General features: G+C 30.6%; 1 protein-coding gene across 2 annotated transcripts in view; it reads left to right on the top strand.

Annotated features, from left to right (window-relative positions):
* The window catches only part of CLIP1_1 (CAP-GLY domain-containing linker protein 1), a 57,727-nt gene extending 36,639 nt beyond the window's left edge, over window positions 1–21,088 (top strand). For both annotated transcript variants that reach the window (XM_051219329.1, XM_035729422.2), the window contains 8 exons: window positions 2,674–2,907; window positions 4,243–4,475; window positions 5,841–5,961; window positions 9,071–9,123; window positions 9,950–10,055; window positions 12,038–12,170; window positions 16,726–16,891; window positions 20,082–21,088. In XM_051219329.1, coding sequence (XP_051066423.1) covers window positions 2,674–2,907; window positions 4,243–4,475; window positions 5,841–5,961; window positions 9,071–9,123; window positions 9,950–10,055; window positions 12,038–12,170; window positions 16,726–16,891; window positions 20,082–20,409 — 1,374 coding nt within the window. In that variant the 3' untranslated portion in view covers window positions 20,410–21,088. The remainder of the gene's footprint in view (window positions 1–2,673; window positions 2,908–4,242; window positions 4,476–5,840; window positions 5,962–9,070; window positions 9,124–9,949; window positions 10,056–12,037; window positions 12,171–16,725; window positions 16,892–20,081) is intronic.
* The last annotated feature ends 225 nt before the right edge of the window (window positions 21,089–21,313 follow it).

Genomic DNA, 21,313 nt, shown 5'->3' with positions numbered 1-21,313 from the left:
TTCGAAATAATAACTTCAAGTGATCATTTTATGTCAGCAAATTTTCGCAGTTGTCTCAGAGTTATTGAATAAAAAAAGTAACCTAAAAAAATTGTTTACCCAAAAAAGGTTCTATCTCATTGCTAGTCATGTTTCTATTGATGATTGCACTCTTTGATTTGTTTCTTTCGGCTGAGTTTTGTCTTATCAAATGTAATTTTGTCCTCTCTTATTCAGTGTTTTTGATGGATTGAAAAGATGAATTTTCTGTCTACTAACTGTTTGTTTACAAAATCTCTTTTTTTTTTAATGAAGAGTAAATTATTTTCATCTTCACCCCGCTGTCAATCATCATGATGTGGCAGATTTACTTAACTGTTTATTTCCGATGTTTCAATTACCGCAGAATCTTGTTTCTACAATATGGTGGTGTACTAGTTTTTTTTTTACCATACACCATCTGCAGTATTGGATAAATTTCATGTTATATGTACATATTGTTAATCTGTTCTTAAAGTATTTATTGTTTATTGAAGTTTGTCGTATTGATTAATTTGTACCATCTTTTTTATATCGCTGTCTAATGGAATTTATGAGGATTCATAGTGTAAACTAAATTACGCACAAATGAATATCGTTTTGTCTTGTTTGACACCATTGGTATTTTTTACTTTCCCGTCAGTGGTTTTCTTGATTTTAGCTTTTCAGCATTTTTAGTTCTACTTGAATGTAAAGTGACGGGTTAGTAACTATAGTTTCAAACGTCACTTAGTCATTTCTACTGGCGTTCGTATCGTAACGTTTAGTTATGTTTTGCCCCGTACAGTTGTAGAATCCACAAATGTCCTGATGTGGTCGAGAGTGTAAATGGTCTTCTCGAAGTGCTCGCATATTGTATTGTTTTTAGAGCCTCTGCCAGGAACGTCCTACTAACCTAGAGTGGATAGGAGAACGAATAGTGAAAGTCCTATGTTTAAACCTATGTAGTGTATACGAAGAGTCAAGCTGGATAAGTCGGAAAACTGATTCCGAACCAATGATGTACATAGGTTTCAGAATCTCAAAAGAACGAGTGACTTATAAAACCATTCGTGGTCACCGGTCATCATAGGATAAAAGCACATGACCTTCCTTTTCTACCTTGTGGTTTAGATCCCTAGATCAGAGGCTCAGGGAGTTGTTCCCTAAGAAAACCACGTACTTTGGTTCGGCACTCGGCAATATTCTAGTCAACACATAAATTTTATGTAGGGCATTCTGTTTTTGGTACCTAGTTGTGCGAAATTTCCTGTGAAATATATTGTCCCACAGCTGAATATACCAATCTGTGTTTCCTTACTTCATTATTATTTTGGTTGCATAATGTAGCGATATATATATTCAAGATTTGATAACACATACACATATTTCCTGATCCATAATATCTGAATGTTATTTGATATTTTTCTATTTGTAGTGATGACATTATTCATTCTTGATATGTGAAGTAAGACAACTAATTCTTTTTTTAAGCATTCATCTACTTGCACATACACACCAATGGATCATTAATACTGAATACTAATATGGTTTCACTTGCTTTCAAATACTTTATCTACTTTTGTTCACGGTATTCTTTTCTTAAATATTATCTATATTAATCTTAATACATATATTTTTATATTTAATTGAGAAAAGAGTATGATATTCTACAAATATAAACAATAATTAAATGTGTAGAAAAGAGGATTTGAAACGGAACTTCATCCTATTTGTCTTTCTTCTAACCTATCTTAACCTATCTATTATATATGCTACATCTGTTAATTTCTCACTTTTTTACGGTAATGATCTTAAGAATTTTGCATTGTTTTACTGTGAAATTAGTATTTCCTTTCATTTCTATTAATGCATTGTCTTTTTTTCTACGTATTATCATAAATTACAATGAACTATAGTGAATTATGTACAGGGTGAATGTGTGTTGACAATTTTTTCTTATTGTTATTATTATAAAAGTACACACGTAAATAGTGGTGATGTACGGGATATTTTTCAACTTGTGCACTCTAATGATTAAATGTGTACGTATGTGTGATCTGGTACAATAGATCATCTTTCTTTTTTCTTCGATTCGATTGATTGAATTGTTTGCCTTGTCTCTAATATTTTGGGGTTATGATAACTGTATAGAAAATTGTATGCATTATTCTTCTACTCAACTACTATTATAAAATGGTTTGTGATTGTGATGATTCGATAGAATACTTATACTCTTGATAAATAATTCTTATCAGGTATTTATTAGTTTAACCAAATGTGATATTACTTTTTATTATTGATTAACATTATCAAAATGATTATGCTTTTTTCTCTTTCACAGTTTGAGGTATTTCAATAATCACTTGTAGTTGTTTGATTGTTATCAAACACTACAATCATTTAAAAAGAGTATTTATTTGCCTTTTGTTACTGCTTAAATGCACGTCAATCTCTCATGCAGTTTAATCCGCTTATATTTAATAAATGTCTATATGTATGCATATTGGTTTGAATAAATATAAATAATTGGTTCCATTGACTGAGATAATTCTCTTCAATTTCTATTGTTTTTATTTGTGCAATTTGTTTTATTATTATATATAAGGGTAATAATTATTCTGTTTTCTAATTTGTTCCTGTTTATCCATTTATTGGTGAATTCATAATTTACAGAATAATGTTTTATCGGCTGTTGAATCATTTCATTCTGTACAAATAGAAGAAGTGAATAATTTACAATTAATTAACAAAATCAATAATGATGATGTTGATACTGTTACTAATCAAGAGACTATTCAGTTATTATTGGAAAAACTTAAAGTACAAGAAGAACTATTCAATGAACAAAAAGATCAATTGCTTAATACTCAACTACAAACTATAGCACTGAATCAAGATAAAGAGAATGTATGTTAATTAAATTTTATAGTTTAGTATTTGTTAATATATATTTTTTGTTGTTGTAAATAATTGGCATTCAATGTGTATACTGTTTCTTAACGAATATGTCCTAGCCAAACTAGATGTCAAAATAATTTGAATTTGATACTGATCAATTGATAGTTTCTCGGCTTGCTCGATGTGTACATTGAATTTATCTGTAGTGCGAATATGTGTTGCATTTTTTGTGTATCATTCAACTGTTATTAATAACAAATCTACACAAGAATAAGAGATGGAGATTTATTGCAATCATTATACGCAATTCAGCTATAGTGTAGTAGTTTTTATCTCACTTCTATACAATGTATCTTTGTTTGGCCAATTAAAGGGGTTATTTTGATCTAATGTAATAGTGGTTTGCGACTATGTATCAGAGTTCGTTTCTTTATATTTGTCCTTTACCTACTCTATTATTCCTCTAGTTCTGTTGTTATTTTGATTACTATCTGGCTTCCTTTATGTTATCTTCAATTCAGTCTTCTGCTGCCAGGTATTCCAGTTCTGATTGAGGCTACATTAACTGTAGCTAGATAGTCATTGAAAACCAGGTTCAGGTCTCTCACAATGTTGTAAATTTGCAGTGTTGGTTTTCACTGCCCTCAAATACCCTGGTACTACCGAGAGTGAGGGAGAGTCCGCTCTCCCTCTCGAAATGCTCTCACATGGCCACGCGTATATAGCCTCTGTCAGGGAAGTCCCACCCACTGCATTCTCGTGGCGGGGGTGTTGTTTACGAAATTGAGAGGACGAAAAGCGAATGTCCGGCGCTTTACCCGGGTTGGTGGACATGGACAGTCCACCTAGGGGAGTTGGAAAACCCTGATTCCAAATCAATGGTGTACATGGGCTCCAGGATCCTGAAGGAAAAAATGGCGTATGAACCAATCTTTGGTCACCGACTACCATGGGACTGCATCTTCTTACATTGCTCCACTGTCTTGTGGATCAGATCTTCATGCGAAGGCTCTAGGTGTTGCCCCCTAAAAAACCACCTGTTTCGGTTTGGGAACCCGGGCAGTATCCCAGCCCTCACACATATCAAATGAGATTTTTGTGGCGCATATGTATTTGGTGTCTTCTTGTACCAATATCTATGTGCTAAAATAAAATAAATAAATAAATGTTGCTTTTCACTAATTGTCCAGCTACAGTCAGTTGATGATGTAAAGCTTCAAAATTCCGGAGTCTTTACAAGCGTCTTTATACTTAGAAACAAAGATTGGGTTATGTTGTGACATATATTTAGTTTATCGCCTTTACATAAATACTTTAATCCTCAATTTTTTTTATTTATTTCAGTCTAACAATAAACTTAATGAGGTTGAAAATTATTTAAATAAATTAAAAATAGAATTGAACGAATCTAGAATAAAACAAGAAGAATTACTTACTGAATTAAATAGTGCCCATTTGAAACGTGATCAATTAGTTGAAGATATTTCTAAAGTTCTAGGTGATTTATCTTTAACTGGAAATGCAGAGAATTTATCAACAATTTTATGTAACCGTATTAATGATTTAAAAGAACAAATGTAAGTTCAATTGAGATCTAACGTTTATCTATTAAATTTAATGTTGTGTGTATTTTTTTTTGTTACAAAGAGATCATTTTATGTGATAATGAGTGTCCAACCTCATTTTTTGTCGTTTTCTTCGATGAAGTCTACCTGTTAGTGAAATATCGCAATTTTCTTTTAAGTTCAGTTTGTCACGTTAGGATCATATCCTAGTTTAGCGGTTTATGGGAGATTAGTTTCAGTTAAGGATAGATCACTCTAGTCATGGGTTAATATCATTAGAGACATCATTTAAAACCAAAGGTGCACTAAACAATGTGAATGCTGCTGCAATCGTATACTCGATAACATTTCTATTACTTCAAATGCCAATATCAACATCCTTTTTCTAAAATCTCTACTTATATGTGTTAGTTAATGTTTTTTTTCATGAGGCTTTCAGTTTCTCAAATACAATATTGTCAGATAGGTCAAATTGGCTTTAATTGTACCAAAAGTATACTTTTGTTAATTATAATGAAACCTTTCACGGTTCGTATTTTTCGTCATATGTATTTCTTTAGTTATAGCTGTCCATTTTCGTCGCTTAGGAAATACATTGAAATAGTATATTTTTTTGTAGTTACAATTATTTGCTTTAATATTCTTCTAGGACTATTTAGTTAAATTTCTACAGATACTTGCCAGAAAAACTGGATTTGTTTTGGTTCACTAAAATTTGTACTTTCTATAGAATACCAAATAATTCATTATGTACTTCTCATAGTGAATCTTCCTAACAGTAATACATTGATTCATCCCGTGTTCATTTGTTTGTTATTACTTTTTAATTACTGGTTATTGTAACAGTGAAATATGTTAGAGCGATTCTGAATCAAAATGTTTATGCGATAGCTCAAGATTTGTGTACTATGATTGAAAACTTGCTTGACCAAAACTGAAGTGGTTTTAGGATAGTTCCAGTTTACGACCCGGTCAGTCAAAGTACTATATTGTAACTACTCATAAATGATAAGGTACAACTCTGCTTCTACAAAAGAATACTATAAATATTGAGCAATATATTAAACATCTTAGTAACGATATTATGAATATGTAGAGAAATAACTCATACAGCCTGTTATTGGAATTGATGGCTCAGTAGTTAAGATGTTTGACTTTCAATTACTAAGTTGGACGTTCGAACTTCGTTCCGCCGATTTTAGTATGGACACTCAGGTAGTATCACTGACTTAAATCTGTACCTGAGTTAACCATTAAGCCAAAATATCTTGGATTTATTCGTCTTGTTCAGGATTCATTTATCATTAGTTAACTAATTTGATAGAATATGACAATTTACGTGATGTAATATTCCTTCTTTCATTTTATTTCGATCAGATCCGGACAGGAAAAAGTTCGTCAAGATTTAGAAAAATATTGTCAAACACTAGAAAGTGAGCGTAATGATCTTGAGAGTGAGCTGACAAGAGTCAATGTGACTTTGAAAAATTCCAGTGAAGTAAGTTGTTCTGTGTATTCAAGCTAAAAGCACAAATATTTCGTCTAGGTTTATCATTTTGTTTTAATGCACAATTTTAAATAATATTTATCTCACATTGTAGTAGTTTCCCTGAGTAATACGTATAATAACCCTTCTATTTCACCAATACGAAAAAATGTTTGAGTATTGATATATATATATCGTAATTTGTCGTATGTAATTTTTTTTGGAGGACTGCTACATTTTTATGATGTTTTTACTACTTGTTTCTTTTAAGTAGCTGAAATTTATTTACACAAACTTTCATTTTTTGCCGATAAAACAAGTACGTTTATATTTATTTATTTTATTTGGACACATAAATATCGGGTAAGAGGGGCACCGAATACACTCATTTGATTTATGAGTGGGCTGTGATACTGCCCAGGTGTCCAGACCGAAACAGGTGGTTTCCCTAGGGGGCCATACCCGAGACCTTCGACCAAAAAGTCTGATCCACAAGACAGTGGAGTAACGTAAGGAGATGCAATTCCATGGTAGCGGGTGATCGATAATTGGATCATACGCCATTTTTTCCTTCAGGATCCTGGAGCCCATGTACACCACTGGTTTGAAATCAGTGTTTTCAAAATCCCCTAGTTAGATCCTCTATGTCCACCAACCCGGGTAAAGCACCGGACATTCGCTTTTCATCCTCTCAATTTCGTAAACAACACCCTCGCTACGGGTAGGCAGTGATTAGGACTTACCTGTCAGTGGCTGTATATACGTCGCCATGTGAGAGCTTTTTAAGAGGAAGAGCTGACTCTCCCCACTTTCGACCCTACCTAGGCATTTGGGGGCTCAACAAGTACGTATCGTTCATCAACCCCCAAGCATAATGTAATGTGGCCGTTTTAGTTGAATAACTTACATCACTTGTAATATCTGTGTTTCCGTGAATAGAATTTAGGTTTGGAAAAGGACTGAATGATATATTACATATTGTGACATTTATTCACATGAATGTATGAATTGATATGCTTCACTTCTAAATTGTATCTATTATGTTTCATGTCACATTTAGTGTTATAGTTCTATACAGTTGGTTCTTTTCCACATCCTTGCTCTGAACAAAGTACAATAGAGTCCTGATAATTCGTTACCTTCGTGAATAATTTTTTACATAGACGGAGGAAGTATAATGACAATATGCAATCACTTCTTAGTGTTTTGCTGACCTTCTTTTCCTGCTTTTTTCTTTATGAACTAAATCAGTTGTTTGTAGACGTACAGTACGGTAAATAATACTGTTTTTTAGGTAAATATCAATACTAGAAGCTGAACATATATTTATAAATAAAAACTTGGTCATAAATGTTGTGGTAATAAGGAATGGTCTTGTTATAATTTATATAAATATGTGGTAATGTTTATTTGTGACAAAGTAATGACTGTCAAATTATGTTACCTAAGGTTATTGACGTTTATATGATTTTGATGCTACTGCATCGTTATGTGACTAACCCCGATAACTTTGATTTGTATGTGGTTTTACATACACAATGAACAACATTTTGGAATGTTATAACCGTGTTTTGTCTGCTACCTTTTCCCTGTAGACTTTCGTATTTTGACCTTAGTTCCGTTTGTATGCACCTAAAATTTTTGGTAGTCGGCACGAAGCTCTCGACCTAGATGCGCCGGTTGTTACCCATCATTTAAACGTACTCGCAGTCATGAGGAATCTGACCTCCTTGTGATTTGAACGCGCTCTAACCAGCCTCACAATCTTAGATCTGACCATTGAGTTGTTCGGACAGCAATCTCCACTAGGATTGAGGTATTTACGAATTACTGATCACTGAGTTGTAGTGACCCATGTCATTTGTCTAGTCCTATATCGATTAAGTTTATATGAGCTGTAACTTCAGTGTTTTAGCACTAATGAATAGCTCACTGTTTACTAGAAACGTGGATTGGCTAAGCTAAAATTCAGAAAAACTATGGAAACTGCGAAAAAATATTTCTTTTAGATTTGGTTTCGATCAGAGTTCTTCACTAATTTCTACATACATATCCTTAATTGTGATAGTGAAACCGGTATCAATCTAGTGGTGTGTTACGCAATAATATTTTAAAAATATAATTGATATTAATTTTCAACTTATCAATATTTTATCGATTTTACTTCATTATCTTATACAGTGTATCAATCCTTAAATTTCATGTTCCACTTCATTCGTTTATTTATTAACACCTTTGAGTATTAATATCTTGATCCAGCTCATCTTTTATTCACTTCATTATTCTTGGTAATTTAATAAACCCATTGAATTTGAAATACTATTATTATTTAACACGTGTCTATTCAATTGGTGTCACTCTTACTATTATTGTTAAACGTGTATGTTAACCAGCATAAGGTTTTATGAAGATTATAGAATTTTAAGATTTTTAAAATCATGAACTGATCTTTGTTAGACCACAGCTTAAAACCTGGAAGCATTAGACGGCCGTTCTGTCCTAATATGAGACTCCTCAAGAGTACGCATCCGTGATATCTAACCTAGTACCTCAGGTCTCGTATGTAAACGTTCACTCTTTAGATTATTTTGTAATTTCAGTCACTTCACGATGCTGCGCGGCTATCTTTCATTGCCTTTTGTGAATAACTGTCTCACAACCAACACAGTTAAACTCTTCTGGTCACAGCTTCCTAGTAGAACACCAAGAATTGCATCTTGAAGCTACTCACTAATCAGCACATTATATATATATATATATATATATATATATATATATATATATATATATATTAGTGCAGAGCCGTGATGTGAATCTAATTGAATGGAATTATTTATTCGCTTTATTCGCCTTATTTTCTAAATGTCTCTATGGAAATCCATGTTTTACTAGAATTTATGTATGACAACTGTCTTATGTTATTTCTAGAGATAAGAAGTAAATACTACTTATAAAACAAAGCCGACCACTTTTATTTCAGTTCTAAAGGAATAATATTAAAACAGTCTTTTTGACTTGATTAAGTTATAGATTTTTAACTATTCACGAAGATATTCAGACAACATTCGAGCTGTTTTATTTGTACCCTTATTGGTTTGATTTTTGATTCATTTTTGACCAGATACAAATGGATAATTCAACCTTGAAAGAAGAACTTGATAATGCACGACAAAAGTAAGTTTAATTTGTATGTGAATGTGCTTGTGAAATATGTTCTTGCTTTAATATAATAATAATTAAGTACACGTAGGAAGATCTGAAGGTCTTAAGATCAGTCCTAAAAGGGGTCGTGGATGAGCACTATCATAAAGTCCCATATTAAAATAAAACAACTATTCAGTGCCTTCTGCTTTTTAGGTGTTGTCTAACCAACATCAATCTTTATTGTAAACTATAATATCCAAAAATCTCTACAATATCTTATAATAAAGAAACAGAAAAACTGTTTTCTGAAGAAATATGTACGTTACACTTAAATGAACATTGTCATTAGTATCTGTTAGTCTATCAATAATTAAATGGTATTCTATTATTATTATTATTATTATTATTATTATTATTTTGTTTTCTATTTTGTGTGACTTTCTGTTGTTACACATTGTTTGCTCAGTATCTGTCTGTTAGGTTTATAACGTTTATACCTTGGTGATATGTGTCATTTTTATAATTGAAAAAATTCATAAGACAGTTAACTATTGTTTATCGCAACTCCTTGTCTACAATATAACTCAAAGTTGAATACAGGAATTTGTTTTTTAGTAAATGATTTACAATAAAAATGAATTTACTTCAATAATCAGATAATTCGTTGACAAATAATTGTTGAATATTTTTCTTTATAACCTAGATGCTATTTCTTTTTCAATCCGTTAACTAGTGTAACTTTCGTTCACATATCAAGTATTTCGTCACAAAATAACTAATGTATAACTTTTTTTAGTCTGTAAAATCAAAGATATTCTTTTTTCTCGAATTATTATTCATTTATATTTTAATACAGGATGTTTTCATTAGAGAAAAGTGCTTCTAATGCATTTAGTCAACTTGAAATCAAATCGAATGAATTACAAACTATTCAATCACAGTTGGATAAAGTTCTAAATGAAGTACGCCATTTCTTATCTGTGAATAATTTTAAGTTGTTCCTTTGTGTATAGTTGTGTTTTTCTTTTTGAGAAGAAACGTTATTTTGATTTATTTACAAATAACTAATAAATATACTTACCAATATGTAGGTCATTATCAAGTATGTAGGATTGAATATGATAGTCAGACAAAAAATTTTTAATGATGACCCCTGGATAAAGAAGAAAAGCCTAAATTTTCAAACATACCTATTCCAGTTATTTATTTGGTATACATAATTCAAGAAAGTTTGGAATCCTCTGTTTAACTTAAAATCGATATTTCCAAACTTTCGAGGTTGTCGGACGTTGATCTCACGCCATAGGACCTCTGTATATTGGAGGATTGATGCTGCATATTAAGGTAAAACATTCGAAACATCTCTTTCGTCCATTACTACTAATTAGTATTTCATTTAATTGTTCTTATCCCGATGAAGTCATAGGTACGCTAACTTGTTTTATATGTAGGATCTGAGGTCACTTTTTATATCACTTGAATAGAAATTAGAATTCTTCGTTTTCATGCCATTAGCTCAAATTTCACACTTTCATTCCAGATATTAATTAAAACATTGGGGGACGTATTATAGTGTAATAATATGAAAATTATCATTATAATATGATATATTAATGCAATACATTTCGAATAATCTGATAACATACATACTTGTTTAGAACATTTATATATGGAAAATAAAAGGTCAACTATACAAATGGAATGTGAAGGTAAGAGGAACAAGGGTCATAAAAAACGATGTGAAAACAATGTGAAACGCCATCCTGGATAATATAAAAATATTACCAGGGTGAGTTTGGAGTAATAACAAATTTTTTTTTAATGCGTAAACGGAATCTGAATTTTCTTATAGCCAAGGCTTCATTAAACCTTAGTATTAGCCGTTGAGTAATTTTGTACAAGACCACAAAAATCGAATCAAGATCCATCCTACAAACTGTTCCAAGTATTTGTTTGGCAATAGATGATGATGGATGTTTATTGTCTTCTCTTATTGGGTCATTTGATTGGATTTTTGTTATTAACGATCTAAGTGAATGTTATGAATTTCAAAGTATAGCCATTTTACACCAATACGAAAATCCAAACCCCGTTTACATATTAAAAAAATAGAGTTTGATCTCACTCCAAACTCACCCTGGTAATATTTTTATATTATCCAGGATGGCGTTTCACATTGTTTTCACATCGTTTTTCATGACCCTTGTTCCTCTTACCTTCACATTCCATTTGTATAGTTGACCTTTTATTTTCCATATATAAATGTTCTTAACAAGTATATATGTTATCAGATTATTTGAAATGTATTGCACTAATATATCATATTGTAGTGATAATTTTCATCTTGTTATTACAGATGATACTTAAAAATGGATACAACTTTCGCTAAGTGAAGAAAAAGCTGTAATAAAATATCAACTACTTATTAGTAATATAAAAAGCTAAACGTATTTCTACTGAGTTCACTTTCAATCAAGGATTCTTTCAAATTTATTTATGCCTTTGCCATATCAAGATGGCTCGTATTGACCAACATTATTTCTGTATGCACTTTTATAATTTTGGTACAGAACTATAACAGATGTGTTCATACTGTTCTATCAAAATCTTTGTTTTTGCTCTTTTTAAATAATTAAAAGGAGCTCTATATATAAAACGGTTAGATCAGTTGAATATTATTCGTAAATTACGTTTATAGTACTGGAATATATATATCATATATCGTAACAGGAGTCTCATAACAGGTAGCATTTAAAATACACCTTACCATAATCACCAAACGTTTTGTAGACATATGGTTTTTATTTGATTGTCGTTTCATTTTGTTAGTCGTTCAATTTGTGTATAAGTGTTCTGATCATCTTTAACATTGTTCACTCTTTATATAACTCATACACTAACATCTTTTTTTTCTATCGGCTTTCTACCTTCCGTATATAATCAGCAAATGGAGCTTGAGAAAGTACACAATCATACCATAACAGCTTTAGAATCTGATAAACAAGTATTGTTGGAGCGAATTAAAGAGGCAGAAAATCGTTTACTTGAACACCAACCAAATTCGTCAACTGAGCTTAGTAAGATCGTACCCATTCATAATATCAGTTATTTGTAGAATGATTGATAAAGTTTGATTATTTTAGTGGATTTTTTAAATGTTTTTATGATTGTAAATGATAAAATTCCTTAGATTGTAATCATCGATGCTCGTTCAAATTTCAGTCAAGCTTAGTGTAAATGTGGTAATAAAAAATGCGCTGTTATCCTACAGTCTTAAAATCATTAGGAAATGTTATAAGGTGATAAACATCTGAATTTGGAATGTTTTTCTCATAGAGCATGTTTCTAATCAACACATGCCACTTCGTTCATATTATGAATAACCCGGTACGCAAGTCCAACTCGGCAATTTACAAAGAAATGTTAGTAACATATGAGCTGACACTGAAGACAGAGAAGAGAAACGAAATACTAAGTTTAACGTGGCGGTTAAGTACTCACAGTGATTTCATCAGATCTACTATTGAGTCGAAAAATGAATGATAATTACTGATTCCAACAAAATTAATTCTGTTTGCATTGTTTTTAATTTAACAAAAGGTAAACCGATTATTTTTTTACTGAATATATATTGAAGTATAAACGTAATCGTCGAAATCTAGTTTGCAACAGAAATTCCAGTACCTATCAGTTCGGATATGGTTAATTACTAATAATTTTGGTTATTTTTTTCTAACCACCGATAGTGTGTCATCTTAATATTGACCTGATAGTTGTAAATTGTTAGGTAGTTCGGGTTGAATGATGCCTATTTATGAGACGATACAATGATTGGATATATATTTGTGGCAGATACTAAGTAGCTGTCTCATAATCACTGAACAATGTTACTTGTTTATAAGTTAAACGAATAAACAGCGAAAGATGAACCACTGCATTGATCAGACAAAGTTTTTCATAAAACGTAAGGAGAGACAGGATAGTATATTAGATGAAGTAGTTTGATAAGTCTTTTTAATAGAATGCACCATGCTTGTATGAAAAACTGTCAAATAAAATATTGATACGAAATGAGTGCACTCATCAGGATTCATAACTACCACTGTCAAGAGCGTTTTCAGTTTTGGTACTTAGATAAGATATCTACACCACACTTCGATCAATAATTGATTCGGGCACCCTTAAGTTGAAACATATTTATTTGATCACATAAACATTTCTACACGGAAGCTATAAAATGCATATGCGCCACACAATTACAATGAGGCCAGTAGTAGTTATCATTGATTTGCGTGAGGATTGGAATACTACCCCAGTCCCCAAACCAAAGCAGGTGGTTCTCTTATGAGGCGACACCCCGAATCTTTGACCTAAATGTCTAATCCACAAGGCCTTTGAGGGTTTAAATCGAAGTTGAGTAAGACCAAATTACACAACTCAGTTTGTTATCATAAAAAAAAACAATGAAGCGACTTGTAAATGATCACGTCACATCCACTTATATGTCTGTAGATTCACTTGCATGGAATGAAGTAAGTTTTATGTGTATTTACAGATGCTTAAAAGACGAATAAAGTTGATAACACTTAATATGAATAAATTCCAGTTGTCCAATAACAGAAAATAACAAAGATTCTTTCTCCCTTGTATTTAAAATTATATTACAAATAAATCATAGTTTCAATCTGAATATATCCATTATGGTATTGTGATGATTAATTTATAATTTATCGAGTATATTACTATTGAACAATTTAATTTCCCAATATTTAATTATTCAAAAACATTTTAAATTTACAAGAAACTTATCATGATAATATTAATTTTAATTACTTTTATATCAATAGTTATGTGAATCATGTCTGATTATCCCTTATACTTATTATATTTAGTTTATATAGATATATATATCTTCTTTAGTTGTGATCAATTCTCTGTTCAAAAGTGTATATTACGCGCCAATTTAATTAAAAGCTTCTAATAAACATCAAAGAGATTAACTATTTTCATTATTAAAAAAAAATAGAGTAAATTTTAATTAGTTGCATATTCAAATGAAGAATACATTTTGAAATAAAACAAAGACAAGAAACAATATCATAAGATTATGCTTAGATTTATAAATAATTATTAGTTGCTTACTTATTAAAATTAATCATTATTATATATATGATTATTGTAGTTATGAAAATTGTTTAATTTCAATGTGGGCAATCATTAAGAATTAAGTAGTATTTAATTTCTAATAAAATAATGAATAAAAATGGATAGTTATAGAAATAAGCATGTTAAATATAATTTAACTATTCAATTCAAGGTGTGTTATCAAGAATACTTATGAAGTGTATGTATTTAAATAGAAAGAGTCACAATGTAATGTTAAATTATTATTGTTAAATTATTCACTCTTTTTTTTCGTACAGATACATTGAGTTTAAGACAATAGGTTACAGTTTGTTTTTTAATACCGTAAATTATAATAATGTATTGTTTATCTGCCTATTAACTACTTAATTTGTTTTAAGTAGGATTTATTACACTATAATTATCAATGAAATATTTGCATTATAACACCTCTTAACAATTTAAGATCATTATTCCTAAGATTTTTTCGATTTTTACTTAAGAATTTTCTTCTCATATACACTTTTCCATAAATTGAACTCGGGTATTTTTGACTATTGGAAGTAATTATTATTTTGATTATTTGTTATTTGCATGTTTCTTTTCTGTAAACCATATTTTATCTATAACAGTATGCTTCCTAACAGATTCTAGTCATTGTTCCAATGAAGAAAAAAAAGAAAGTGCGCCTTATTCTTTATTGTTGTGTGATTATTCTCTAGTTTTTCGTCAAAACTTCGCGTCTTTCTCCTTTCTTGACTAATTTATCTTAGGACATAGCTTATTTATTCATTGAATTATTCATTTATAATCTTCTTTGACTATGAAGACAATCAAAAAAATATATAAAACTCATCTTTTCGATAAGTTGTTCTTCTTTTCACAAAAAAAAACATTTTCAACTTATCTAAATCTTTCTGTTTAATCCATGAGTTTAAGAATGAAAAAAGTGCGCGTTGCGTTCTGTTTTTACACTCCATGTGTGTGTGTGTGTTTAAGATTGCTTCCGTATAAATCTCTTCATGCATGGAAATATGTTTACTGAACATTTAATTCTTTAAAAGTATACATCAAATTTCTCGCCTTTATTTTTCTCTTTACTGTTTTGTGATGAGCACATATAAAATTGGTCTCTTTTCTTTCCGTATTTTTGTTAAGAAAAAAACACTATTGTGTGTATGTCTAGGTTTCTGTTGATCGATGTGAACGTATACATTATTGGCGTTTTTTTGGCTCATAGCCAAGTTGACTGTCTATTAATTCAAAGATAGTTCTCATACTAATCGCTCTCTTTTTGTCTGTATCTGTTGTTATTCTATCAACTCATACATACACGTGTATGTGTATTCATGTGTGTATCACTTTAAAACGCGGATAGTGATGCTGGTATTGATATCATATACTCTAATGTACAAAAATGCAAACTGATATCATGTGATAACATTGTTTTACGTTAATGTAGTACATGATTCCTCTGGTTATTATATAAACTTTTACACTGCTGAGTACATATGCATTATACTTAGTGTACTTGTCCATGTAATGAATTCATTCTTTAATTCATTATGAGACATTTACTAAATTATTATTTATGTGATGTTGACGTAATCTTTTGGTTCATCTTCAGAATCACTAATCCTTCAATTTATATTAATAGTGGCAGGTGGACTTTATCTGTAGCAATAGTGTTTACTTGGTTACTGAATGATATTAACATTGTTCTAAAAGTGGAGTTATGAATCCATACATGTCAATATAGTTAGCAAACTTGTAATTCATAATTGATGTTGGACTATTTAAATATCATACCGTAATTTTCTTCTTAAGGGGACATACCTAAAGAATTACACTTCGTTCAGTAGCTGTTTCTTTTTAGTTTTAAAGTCATTCATCAACTGTAAGCATCCACGTTGGCCGTATCTGACCGGATCAAAATCCAGGATTTCCAAATCTTACAGCCAACAGGATACCTTTGAAACACTGTGTCGATAGTTTATACTTTTTTCGCATAAGGCGAATTCATAATGGACTGGGAAAACTCCTAAAAAATATAAATGATACGCGAAACAGATTGATATTCTTGAGATTGATCCAGTGATCTACATGTTTTATGTAAGACCATAGTTTAGTGGTCAAAGACCCCGACCCTCCAATGACTGATTACGTCCAAATCCTGCAACTAGGTGGTGGTATTTGGGGCTCGTCAGGTGGATGCACATTTTGTATCCCAGTATTGATGTTCACTCTTAGATTCGAACTTAATACTTTTCGCTTCGAACAATCAGCGCATTACTTACTGAGCTACTGATTCCAGATAGCTGCTAGTTTGTATAACAACTACAAATCACAGTTTTTCCTTATTTAATCCTAAGAACTACAATTAATCAGTCTCTTATGATTGTCTTTAAAAGCAACAAACCATTACAAGTAATATGCTTAATTGTTGTTTGCAGAAAAGCGAATCTAGGTTTTCATTACTCTTGTTTTTCCCCCTTTTTTTTAATACAGCAAATCAATGTGGACAGTCTGATATAAACCGATTAATTGAAGAAAAGGCTTCAACTGAATCACAAGTGAATTTTCTCAATTCCATCATTGTTGATCTACATGCTAAAAATGCTGAACTAGAATCTCGTGTACGAGCAATGCTTGTCGGAACAGATGAACAACTAGAGTAAGTTGATATTATTAGTTAAATAATTTGAAAGTGTTATTGATTGTTGAAAAAATTACTGTACATTAAATATGACGTGAATAATAGGTTGAGGTATCTCATTAACGTCACATATATTCGTAATATCGTGCTTAGTGGATGGGAAAAATGGAGTTTTGACGTTTTATATTCGTTATTTTTTTCAACGAAAAAATAATTTCACAGTTACATTGTAAAATGAGAGAGATAAAGAAAGTAACATCTTAATAATGGTCATCTAGAAATATCTTCCAAAAATCTATAAACTCTTAGCTTTTGAAGTCCTGTAGATATGTTTACTTATTATGTGAATATTCTCTCAACTCACACAAATTTCAAATAAAGCAAAGCAATTTTGAATCAAATCATCCATTTTCACTGTGAATCTCATCTTCACGTACACTTTGTGATATACATAGAGCTACACATTAAATGCCACTCACATTTAGTCACTGTCAATAAATGTGACATTGAAATGTTTATATTTGTCTGTCATTCATTGATATTTTAATTAGATTAGTTCGTTTTACAATCTTTTCCTATGTTAATGTATAAAAGTTACTTATTTTTCTGAAGAAAGATCTTCCAAGAGGTTGCTAAATAATAGAAATTCATATTTTCTTCTATATCTTTATAAATCCACAAGTATACTTTATCAGTTAATTCACAGTATGTTCGATCGCTTAACTTCATCATTCTTACTACCGATATTTTTTTACTTTCATTGTTGGCAAAAAGATAGTGAATATCTTTGTAAGCCCTGGGTACTCTAATGTTTTGCTACACACACATACTTTCTTTTGTCTTTCGTACTAACTAGGCATAAGATTAAAATGTGGTATGTCTATAGGACGTGTTGTTTGGTTGATATTTTGTTACGTTTGTGCATTACTGCTGATGGTACTAATTTTGAAATAATAAAGAAGATTTGGAACTCATATAAGTGTTGTATATATGTCATTTCGTTGTTACTATCTATCCATTTACAAAATGCTGACTGAAGTAGGACTAGATTGAAAAAAAGAACTATGTGATGTGTTACTCATGATTTCACAGTAATATTCAGAAAAATTACTCAGGATTAAACACAATGTTATTATTTATCATCCATAAATTATGAATATTTTATTATTATTTATTCAATTTTCTCTTTTTCAACCCTAATCCCTTAGATTTCTTTAAATATTTGTGTATGTTTATTGTCAAATCTTTTCTACGATTGTTTTATTTATTGTATGTAAATAAGTTTCTTTTGGATACTATGCAGTGATCTTCTGTATTGTCTGCAAATTGCTTATTTAAATGAACGCTACTCGATAAGCATTGAATAATCTATGGCTCTTCTACATAAATACTATTCATTGTCCATAAATAAAAGTTATATACTGTGAAAGTATCAATGAAATCTTTGTTTTTTACTCAATCACATAGGAGTAAGTTACTTAAGAAAACCGTACGTATGTTAAAATAATTCGCTGTTTTCAAATGGAAAATTACTATTATTACCATTACCATAATGTGTATTGCTTTGCACAACTGTTGAAGTACTATTATTGTGGATTCATGTAGACTTTGTAAAATTTGTAAGCGATCTTCATACTGAGTTATTGATATTTACTTTTTCCTAGATTAGTGCTTCTAAGTAGTGCTCACTCAAAACTACACATAGTATTTAACATAAAACTCTTCTATCTGGCAATAAGCTTGATGTAATTGACCTACTGTGTCAGGATCTCAGTATTTCAAAATTTCAACTTTAATTAATCCATGATGTTATAGCACTGTCCTTATACAATGTTGTCAATTAATTGCTGTCAAAATCTAGTCTCTTGGAATTCCACAGATCATGGATTCTCATTAAAACAACAATGAATGCATCTCGAGGTCATTCACTAATAAGGTTACTACGGTTACTACTTACTAATGTGTGATAGTGGAAGTACATGTGATTGGTTACTGAGTGTGGACAAACAAGCACGCAACTTACTGACTATTAAATATGTGACTTTTTTCCTCTTAGTGACTTCTACTCCATAATATCTGAGAGTGACTGCTTGTTATTGTGTTGAATGAAGCATTGCCTACCATTATTCTGGTACTCTATTTTGGTCACAAATCTGGCCTCTTATGTAACGTCATCTAGTCTGCATATATCGGGTTGTTCGAGTATCCAATCTGGCGGTATTGTAAATCCAATCATCCAATCCATCCTAGTAGCGTGGTATACCGAAGAGAAAAAAAGGCCTAAAATCGTTCGTTATATCACTTACTAAACAAATTTCATATATCATAAAACATAGTCCTTTTTTACGTGTGAATGTGAAACTAAGAGTTATTCGATGGTAGAATGAAACTTCTTCCGTCCCTTTTAATATCGAGCTGATCAATTACCTGGTTAATGTTGTTTACTTCTTAGTGGAATTTGAATTAATTTATCGTTCTAAGATACGAAACTGTTTTTCTTTTCAATTTTTCAACCGGTTGAACAATTTTAGTTTTTTCTTTTCATTTCCAATATTGTTTCACATCTCATTTTTCTTGTAAAATATATTGTGTGTGCATTGGAGTTCATATACTGTTCATTCTAACTCTTGTCATAAATATCCTTAAGCACATGCATACTTAGTTATCACATTATAAGATTACATATTTATTTAACAACTTCATGCATACACACGGAATATCACTGGGAAGAAAACCTACTTTTATTCTTGAATCGGACTACCAAAATAAACAATGTTATTTTCAGTCAGCTTTTAATCAATATATTCGGTCCCATTTTGATTATATACATGTTTTTTCTTAATGGGTATTTAACTTTCTGATGTATAACTCAAATTATTGCTCTCGTAAGGTTACATACCTAGAGGAGTTTTCTTGTTCAAAGACAAATAAATAGATAAATTCTAATTGTAGAGAATCTTGGAGATTAGTTGAATTTGTGGTTTGTACTCGTCATAAATTAATCTCAGTTGAGGTATTTATACAGGGCCAGTACCAAGTACTCTATAATTTTCAATAATACGTCGACTGAGATATCAATCCATGATCAGTACAACTTATGTACAAATATTACACATAATTCAGAATGATCTAGTTTTTAACTGTTTAAATAAAATTATCTTTTCAGTTCAATTATCTAATCATTATTATTTTACTCTTCTATTTTCAGCTTACTTTCTAATAAACATATCAAATCACGTAATCCACCACCTACACGTCTATGGTGTGATAATTGTCTTGTATTTGATAGTCATGATACAAAAGACTGTTCACAGACAAATGGGAATAATCACCCACATCAACATTATACCACTAATGGTATGATTAAAAACTCAATAATCCATGATGAAATCCCTAGAAAGTCATCTTTAAAAAACTTTCATAAAATTTCTAAACAGAATTCATCTGTAACAACAATAAATCGTTTATACTGTGACAATTGTGGTATATTTGATGATCATATAACTGAGAATTGTACAGATACACAAACATTTTAAAATTAATCGAATAACATTATGATTATATGTTAAACGAAATGTAAATCTCCTTGTACCCATGTGTTTATTGCTGCCGACCTTTTCTTGTTCTCCAGTCTTCTGTTTTTACCAAACTCTCATTTGTTCCTGTTAATCTTCCTGTCTTGTTTTCTTAGACACATTTCGCTCATCTTTTTTGTTTGGGATGGGGGCTGATTTAGTAAATAATTTATTTCACTTGATTATATTTATAATGCAAGATGCTAAACATTCGACTATTGTTGGTCAATTGAAAAGAGAGAAAGTGGGGAAGTGCCTTATCCTGTCGTAATGATTTACTAAGAGAAAACTAATATTACTATTATCATTGTTCTCTTCTATATTATTATTATTATTATTATTATTATTATTATTATTATTATTACATATATGAGTGTGGAAAATGTTCGCTTTTTAATTCTTCCATGAATACCATACTAATGCATATGCAAGTGTTTCAAACGGACACGCATATACATATTTAGCGAGAAAAAATAGCACCTACACGTACATACACAACCATTAATGAATATTCCAATGTTTTTTAGCAATAAAGATGAAAATTTTGATTTTATTTAACAAATGATTGCTTGTACCGCCACCATTATTCATTATTATTATCATTAAATAAATATGGAGAAATCCTTATTTTCATGTAAAGAAAAATTTGTTTTACTCTTTTAACATCTACCTTTTATTATTATGTATCAACAGGAATTTCGGATAGAAAAAAAATTGTAAAGTGAGGCAATCAACTCTATATTTCTCTATATGTATAAAATATGGATTTTATAAGTGATAGACATACGTAGATTGCTGATATCTAATCATAGATATCTTCGGGACATTTCCCGCTTATCATGAGACGACTGAATGAATAGTATTG

Source organism: Schistosoma haematobium, chromosome 4 (genome assembly GCF_000699445.3).
Source record: "Schistosoma haematobium chromosome 4, whole genome shotgun sequence".
Taxonomy (NCBI): Eukaryota; Metazoa; Platyhelminthes; class Trematoda; order Strigeidida; family Schistosomatidae; genus Schistosoma; species Schistosoma haematobium.
This window is presented reverse-complemented; position numbering and strand designations above follow the sequence as displayed.